The sequence below is a fragment of the Mus pahari genome, chromosome 21 (genome assembly GCF_900095145.1).
Source record: "Mus pahari chromosome 21, PAHARI_EIJ_v1.1, whole genome shotgun sequence".
NCBI classification, from domain to species: domain Eukaryota; kingdom Metazoa; phylum Chordata; class Mammalia; order Rodentia; family Muridae; genus Mus; species Mus pahari.
The window spans coordinates 44,573,069-44,582,088 of NC_034610.1; the positions used below are offsets into that span (position 1 = coordinate 44,573,069).

General features: G+C 40.4%; 1 protein-coding gene across 6 annotated transcripts in view; it reads left to right on the forward strand.

The window, feature by feature from the left end:
- Ahi1 (Abelson helper integration site 1) overlaps nt 1-9,020 on the forward strand; it is a 129,036-nt gene that overhangs the window by 91,255 nt on the left and 28,761 nt on the right. For all 6 annotated transcript variants that reach the window (XM_021221070.2, XM_029532960.1, XM_029532962.1 and 3 more), the window contains one exon: nt 8,266-8,428. In XM_021221070.2, coding sequence (XP_021076729.1) covers nt 8,266-8,428 — 163 coding nt within the window. The remainder of the gene's footprint in view (nt 1-8,265; nt 8,429-9,020) is intronic.

The window sequence follows — 9,020 nt, forward strand, 5'->3', positions numbered from 1 at the left end:
CAGTCTGGCTGAAGCAGAGGTGACAGGAGGAGCACACACACAGTCTGGCTGAAGCAGAGGTCACAGGAGGAGCACGCACACAGTCTGGCTGAAGCAGAGTAGGTGGGGTGGGAGATGAGGAAAGGGCGCTTTGGAAGAGTTGAAAGGTCATTGGGTCTAGGTTAACAAATCATATCAAACATTGAATTGAGAATAAGTGATTGAGCCATGCTGCTCTGAGAGGGTCACACTTCAGCAGATGGCTGGGATTAGGAAGGGTGTGAGGGTGAGGCGACTGCAGTTCACAGCCGAAGTGACACAAGTCTGAAGGAACCGTGCAAGAGAGACAGGACTACAGAGTTGTCATTCACCCTTGCTGAATGCCACCCACCTGCTTTTTTACCTACTTAGCTTTAGGTTTTGGGTTGCACTTGCTATTAGCTCAGAAGTCAGCTTTGTGCAGTCTCTGTGGAACTGGCGCGTTTCACGGTGTCGCTTTATGAATTCTCTGTTCAAAGCATTAGGAAGGCCTGAAACAGGCAGTGACTACCGCTTTGGTTTGGACAACTTAGTGGACTTCAGTCTTTTGTTTGAGGTTATTATTGAATGGGATTTGCAGTTTTATTTTGTCTTTAACAAAGTTGTAACAGCTTATCTTTTAAAACAGTATTTAGTGGCTAGTTAAAATTTATCTTTTGTAAAAAGCAAAATTAAATTTGATCTTAAAAATTTTTACAACTGAAGCCAAACAAGAGTAGATCATGTTGTTAAAGTGAAGAAAACATTCTTCAGAAAGGAAACCTACTGCCCGGCAGTTGTGGCGACACCTTTAACCCAGCACTTCAGAAGCAGAGGCAGGAGGATCTCTGTGAGTTGGAGGCCAGCCAGGGCTCCCCTTCTTGAAGAAAGAAAAGAAAAGAGAAGAAAAGAAAAGAAAAGAAAAGAAAAGAAAAGAAAAGAAAGAAAAAGAAAAAGAAAAAGAAAAAGAAAAAGAAAAAGAAAAAGAAAAAGAAAAAGAAAAAGAAAAAGAAAAAGAAAAAGAAAAAGAAAAAGANAAAAAGAAAAAGAAAAAGAAAAAGAAAAAGAAAAAGAAAAAAAGGGAAAGGAAAGGAAAACAATTAACATGAAATATTTATTTTAAGATCAATGTAATCAAAGGGTATCAATCTAGAGACAGACAGAGGGTCCAGCTCTAGTGATAGATAGAACCTAGCACTCATTCATAAGACCCTGGGTTTGTTCCCCAGCCTGGGAAAATAAATAAATAAGGACTATCATGTTAGGACAGTATTGTCTGCCACCACTGTCCAGTCAGTAGGTTTCCTTTTTTCTTTTCCTTTTTGACAAATATGAGCTGACCAGGTCCCAACATCTGGGCGCTGTCTACTCTGCTATCCTCGGCCAGCAGCAGAGATGGCGACACAGCTGTAAGGACCTGACACCCTTTGGTAGATTCGCTGGATGCTTAGAGATCAATAAACTCCTTTAAAAAGCAAAGCTTACTCTGTGGTTGTATTGGACTTGGCCATCAGAAAGCTTTCTGGTCACATGTCTCCAACAGCTGACCCCTCGTACACTGGAGGCAGGCAGGCTTCCCTAGGGATACTTCAGGAATTTAGAGCATATTTTTACCAAACATGTAAATAAAGCATGATTATTTTCAGATAGGTAGTTGGAGTCAACAAATCCATATGTAAGGTTATCTTTATAACTTTGAGGGTTCTACAGAAATATTTTACTTGAAATAATACTCCTCTATGGTTTTGAAAAGTTGAATAATACTTACCTCCAACATACTGGGTACTTCCTGTATACCAGGCACTGTGTAAGGTATTTTTTGTAAGGGATGTCACTTTTCTGTCATAATTCTATAAAATAAGGATATTCTCATTAACATGATTATTCGCCAAAGGAGAAGCTGGGGCAGACAGTGTTTTAAGACCATCTAGAAATACTTTAATTTAATGTGTTAATGAATTATGGCAGCCATCATTAAGCCAATAACATTAAGTCTAAAAAGCAGAATCAGTCTTCATTAATAAATAACTAAATTCCTATGGTGCTCCATAGCACAAGGCAGATTTTGTGAAAATCATGAGTTTTTCTGATAACAGCAGCAGTTAATCCTGTAAAACATTTGAAAGTCTTTTTATAGTCTTCTGCATAGTGTCTGTCGTCTTTTCTGACCTGCATAACATCACTGTAACGCTTCTGAGGTAGGTGGAGAGCCAGGGGGACAGACTAGGCCACTGAGCGCCATTGCAGACCCTGAACAGAAGGGCTGCACTGGAGAAGGGTGGTGAAGATTGGGAGCATAGCCCAGCTCAGAGGCCTTCCCAGGAAGCTCCGAGAGAAGCATTTTCTGAAATATTTCTCGTAAAGCACCCTGTCAGCCCACCAAGGAGTGTCAAGCAGATGATGGTTTGAGATTAGTGGGTATAACCTAGGTGATCCCCTAGGGAAAGCGGCCTTGCATTCTCAGGAGCTGAGGGGCGAGAGACACAAAGGCAGAGTGATCTGGGTGTGAGAAGGGGACCTTGGGGTTTGGTGGCAAGAACGGGGCCCAGAAGCTGTGGTTTTCTAGTGCATAGGCACAGTCACCTGTGACCTTGAGAAAGGAAATTACAGACACCTGCTGCCCTGCAGCCCTGCTCCCCACATGCCACAGGCAGCTGTTTGAAGATGAGTGGGTGAATGAGAAGGTAATTATGAGTATATCCAGTGAGGGACAGGGATAGTCCGTCTGCATGCTCCCTCGGTATTCTGATCTTAACTATTGTTTCCTTCTACGCAAGAAAAAAATCATTATTATCAATATTTAGGGTGTTCTCATTTGAGAACCCACAGAAAGCAAAACTTAAAATAAGTATTGTTCAATACTCCTGCCTTCTCCAGGGCCTTCCCATTCTCTCCAGTTTTCTGTCCCAGTACTAAGAGCCAGTTCATTCCTACAAATATACCCTTGGAAATTGTTAGGCTTGTGTAGTTTCCTGGTGTCCATTGTATCTTACAATATAACCTCTCATATTTACTTCTTGACCAGAAGCAAGGCTCCCCTCTCTGACATTTTTGTAATGACCAGTACTATTGCTTTGCTTATCATAAGTAACTTTACCTCCCATAACAATTATTTAACTATATTTTTTATAATAGCTTCATTTTTGATTTGTTTCCCATTGCATAAAATTTAGCCTCTTATACATGTGTATGTGTGTGTGTGTGTGTGTGGTGTGTGTGTGTGTGTGTTTGTGTGTGTCTGTGTGTGTGTGTGTGTGTATGCATGCATGTATGTATATATGTATGTATATATCTCTCTGAGATGAGCTGCTCACCTCACTGCAACTAGGAAGCAAAGAGATTAGGAAAAAAGACCAGTATCCCATAATTCCTTTCAAGGGAAGCCACCATTGTGTTTCCCTTGTTAGAAGCTCCATGCCTGGTAGTGCTTTCATGCTCCAATTCCTTTCCACAGACTGCGTCTGATGATTTTAACATTCGCCATTAGGTTTCAAAACACTGATTTGGAGGGACACAGAAGTTCGTAGGATAGCTTTAGTCATTGAGTAAAAGTAACCCTTCACATAGAAAGTGCTTTATTTTTGAACCACAAAATAAAATTCATTAGCTTCCATTTTCTTTTGCTTGTTAGAGAATTCCCAAAATGATAAACTCTTAAGAGATCTCTCATTAATTATTATTATTAAGTACTTTTCTGCTATAAAAATTGCACCCATCAAATGGAAGATTTTACAACTTGTAGATGACTACAAATAAGGCCAAAAACCATTATCCTGTACATTAATGGTTCCAATTTACTTTCAAGACTCTGAATGCTGTTCTCTTGGAATAATTATTTGAAACATGTACTAAAATTCTAAAGTTGAAAGATAAGGGTACCAGATACTGTTACACAGACTCCTTATTTTAAAGTCATACAATCCAGATGTGTCACGTGTCCTTTACCTGGGAACTCTTCTTGATTCCTAGTTTCATATTCTTTCGATTTCCTCATGGTTGTTGTTTTATCTGACTATAGTTTAACCCAAGTGCTTTCAAACACATCTTAGATAAAGTCTGTAGTTTTGAATGTCCCAACATTATAAAGCCTAACAGCAAGTGTTTGTCCCATGTAGGACAACATGCTTTGTACAGTTGTTTGTGTTCTTTATCTGATTCCTTATCTATTATTATCTAGATACGATTAGCTAAAGGTAACAGAACCAAGATTACTTTTTACAAATATTCTCAGGGCTCTCTCGTGCAGTATTCATGTAATGATTAGAAGAAGATTGGCTCTGCCATACTAGTCTAGGAACTGGGTGTGTGTTTGTTCATTCTTCTGATGAGGGAACGTAGAAGCCAGTGTCACTACGTGGAAAGGGTTTACAGTACTTAATAATGGGTTTCTATACAATTCAAGAGTTATTGTGAAATTTTCTTTGCATATATTTTATCTCCTTATTTCTGTTTTAATAGCAAAGACACAATATTCCCTAATTAGTACTAGGAACAACTTTCTCAAAGTCTATTTAATTTTAAGATAAACACTAAAAAGTAGTTTAATTTTCTTACTTAATGGGTAATAACCTGTAAGTAACCATAAGTACCTTTATGTGTTTGGCTGAATGCCCACATGCCCATACATAGGCAGAGGACCATCTGAGAGTGGCCAGTACCAATAGCAGGTCTGGGAAAATTCACAGTTTTGATAACCATAGTAGGAAGGCATGGGTGGGATGATTAGCACTGTCATATCTTGGCTGCGCGGCTAATTCAGCTGTAAAGTTGTCTCTTAAATTATTCTGACAAGACGTAAAAGTAGTCCTAGAAGGGCCAATATGAGCTTAGGACACTGCGTGGCCAACAAGGTCCAGCTTACATTAAAGGGATACAGGAAAAACCAGCTCATTTGCAAAGCAAAAATGCACATTTTGTAGTTCTCCAGGCTGGGGTGGGGACTGCAGAGTTGGTAAGTGAAACAATCAAACATTATGCTCTGGAAGTTCTGAAGGCCAGTGAAGGAAAAGCATGGCAGAGTGGGAGAGCAGATGTGTCACACTGGTGACATGTCGCATTGGTGACATGTTGCACTGGCTTCAGGCTGGCAGAGCAGAGGTCTCCAGTGATTATGAAGCCAACAGAAGCCCTGTTTCAGGAGAATGTGCTCAGATATAAGAATTTGTTCAACATAACTTGGCTTGCTGAATTGCCTGAGGACATTCTGAATATTGACTATTGATTTTGTTCTAGATAAAAGTACAAGGAACCGCCAGACTGCTGGACTTGGCTGTCCAGTGTTCCTGCAAGGGGCATTGAGGCTCCTTAGAGATAGCCATAATGATGTTTAATTTCTTAGAACATATTTCAAAGAAAACTCTACTTAGTATCATAATATTCAGGCCAATTAAAAAACACAAAGCTGTATCCAGTAGCTACTGCTGTTGAGACTGAAACCTGTCTGCATGGGTGATGAAGTGTAAGCCCCGGTCCAAGCAGTGCACGTCCATTATCCGAGGTCGGGGCCAAAGCAGCGTCAACGCCAACGTGGGATACATAGTGAAATCGTGTGTCAAAAGACAGACTAGAGACGTAGCTCACCGTAGTTACTTGCAAAGCACATGTAAGGCCCTGTGTTTGAACCCCTCAGAAAAAGAAGGAAAGAGGAAAGGAGAGAGTCAGACAAAGCGAATGAACAACCTAACTCCACCAATACGGAGACTAAGCCAGGAGGATCCCTTAAGCACAAAAGTTTGAGGCCATCCTGGGTGACACAGTAAGACCTGGACTTAACTAACAGACAGACAAATAGAAACAAAACTTGTTCCTGGCCCTTCACTCAAGAGTGTGTTCAATCAACTTGGCTTTGAGAAAGAGACGAAATTCCATTTCGACTGTCCACGGTCCTCACTCACGGTTGTGCAGAAGGATACCCATATAGATACTCTGTCTTCTGGTATAATAGTCAATTAATTGTATGCAATATTCAACACACTATTGTGAATAGACTATTTTTTCCAAGTGTAGGCTTAGTATGAATTTTTAAGGTACATTTACAGTATGTCAGGATAAGCCTTGCTACTAGATAGACTGGGTATATTAAATGCACTTCCCAGTTAATGATAGTTCAGTTTACAGGTCAGAGACCATCTGTATATAAACAAAGTGTATCTTATGAAGCTTTTCATTTCCCATATCTTACATTACCAGCCTGAACACACTAGCATATCTTTAAACATTTGTTCTAGAAAGATTTCATAACTATTCTTTCAGATCAAGAATCAAATCATATTGCAGAAAACAATTTTGCCCTACATACATGCAGGGGACATACTCATAAAGTGTCCTACATGCATGCATTGTGGTTACACACCACGTGGAATGTTACAGAGGACAGTCACTGAGAACCTTGCGAACAGACATGGAGGCCTGCCGTATCAAGAGAATGGGCCAGATACTGTTCATTGGGGATAAACCTCTTGTTGGGATTTTGCCTACTATTGTTTGGTTGATTGGTTTTTGTTGTTGTTTGTACAGTTTTGTTTGAACACTCAGATAGTAAAATCTTGTAGCTAGAAAGGTCATGATTTTTTTATAATTTACTGCCAAATTCAACCTAAGAGTACTGGTTTCAGATGAGAAGTTGCAAGCATTTTAGATACAAACCCATCCTTGCATGCCACAGCAGCAGCTTCTCCTGAGCCATATCCTTTCTGTCATGGCTTTCCAGCCTGAGAAGAGAGTCTAGCCAAAGATCAGACTCCGTGGCTGGAATGTAGACTGTTGACTTGGCAGGCACTCCATTGCCTCGCTGTGTAACAAGTCTGTGTCTTAATGTCAATAATACCATGGTGACACGCTCCAGGAACTGTCCCATTGCTTCAGAGCATGAGCCCTCAGCCTTCCTAAGGCTGTGGCCCTGAATACAGTTCCTCATGTTGTGGTGACCCCAACCATAAAACTTTTTGTTACTACTTCGTAATACTATAATGTGCTGCCTTGGATCCTAAGAAAACATCCAGTGATCATTGGGCTCTACCATTAGAGGGACAGTGGGCAGTCTGAAGCCAGGCCTGTCTTATGGAACCCTGTCTCTCAAGAGACTCTTTCATCAGTGGATGCTTATGAAAATTTAGTGAAAGCTAAATATCCGTTACTAAGATATCTATTATCAGTCATTGATATATTAATGTCAGTTATTGATATATTAATAATATATTAATTATATGTTAATGTAGCATACATGTTATCGGTTTGTGAACTCTAATTGAGAGTGGGACACCATGCACATTAGGATTTAAATAGTGAAAGAACCCATCAGCCTAGTGGTGTGTTTTCATGATACGGTTATGTAACATACACATTTTGAAGCCTTGTTTAGGAAAAATGGTAAAGTAAGCATATTTATACACATAAATGTCATGCACATACATGTCACTGTGCCCCACTCTATACAGTGCACCGGGTCTGGGTGGACTGAGCTCCCCTTTGAGGCGCTAGAAGGGCTTTTAAACCCCTCAGCCTTGCAGCAACACCATTTTTGACTTGTGTGTGTGTGTGTGTGTGTGTGTGTGTGTGTGTGTGTGTGTGTGTGTTTCTTTAAACAAAAACAAATCAAATATAAGGGGTAGTGTAATAAACAAAGAAGAGGGTTGTCTTAGGACCTCCCTCTTAATTCCTAGCTCGCAAAGGTCAGCCTTCAAAGGTCAGTCTGGAGATTTAGGTTGTTGGATAAAAATATCAAAAGCTGGTTTTCAAGCAAAGTTTCTCTCAAAAAGAGACTTGAGCAGTCCACTCAGAGATGGTAACACAATTAAATGACCGGGTTGTCCCATTGAGCTTTTCCTTTTTGTAATGTTGATAACCTGCATTTTTCTCTTTCAGATCCATCTGCTTAGCACAGAGAATGGGACCTAAAGGAGTATTATAAAGTGCTAAGGGAATGGTGTGTTATGGGTTTTGTTTTTTTGGTTTTGTGGGGGTTTTTTTTGTTTGTTTTGTTTTGTTTTTAAATTTGCTTCACACTTTCAAACTTTAACATCTGGTATTTTGAAGCTAATCTTGGTGTGTTGAATGTTCTTAGCCATTTCTCAATCCCACAGTCTTTTATCTTGCTTCTCCTGCTGTGTTCCCACCACCCCTGATCCTATTAGCAACCCCAGAGACAGCCTCAGACTTGCCAAAGTCCTGCTTTGGTTTCAGCTGCTCTTCTGCAAGAGGAAGTGAGTGTTGGGGCTTTTTCTGTGGCACAGTTGTGATAAAGCTGTGGTGGTCTTATCTCTCTCTTAGGTCGTGGCTCTTTATGACTACACAGCAAGCCGATCAGATGAACTAACCATCCATCGTGGAGACATTATCCGAGTGTATTTCAAAGATAATGAAGACTGGTGGTACGGCAGTGTAAGAAAGGGGCAGGAAGGGTTCTTTCCAGCTAATCATGTGGCCAGTGAAAGTAAGTGCACGCAGTCTTCCTGGTACACTAAGATGATAGAATTGAGCCCAAGATGGGATCATTCTCTACTCTTTAATGCATGTATTGTCTATATGATCATTGCTTATGTTTAGCATAGAACATTTTTCATCCTCATGATGAGAAAACTGAAAAGGTGATGCACTAGTATGCCAGAGAGCTACTCAGCTCTGAGATTGGAGTGCCTGCCCACTGCCCTTGTCATGCCTGGGGAGCCTGTGGCAGCTGCCCAGCTCTGCTCCGCGGCACAGGGACTGTTGGCTGACTAGCATCATCAGAACTTCAGATCCCTCAGCTCCCACTCTACCTATGTACACCTCAGCTCTGGCCAGGCTCTCTGCAGCAGCAGGGGTGAGCAGGGCGGCTTCCTTCTTCTTCTTTTTTATTTTTAATTAATTAATTTATTTATTATTATTTTCTTTATTTACATTTCAAATGCTATCCCAAAAGTTCCCTATATTCCCCCCCTTCTATATTTTCAAGGACAGTAAACCTTATACCCAAGTAGCTTACCTAAAACTCTAGATCCAAATATCTTGAGAAATAATTTGCTTAAATTCTACCAAAAAATATT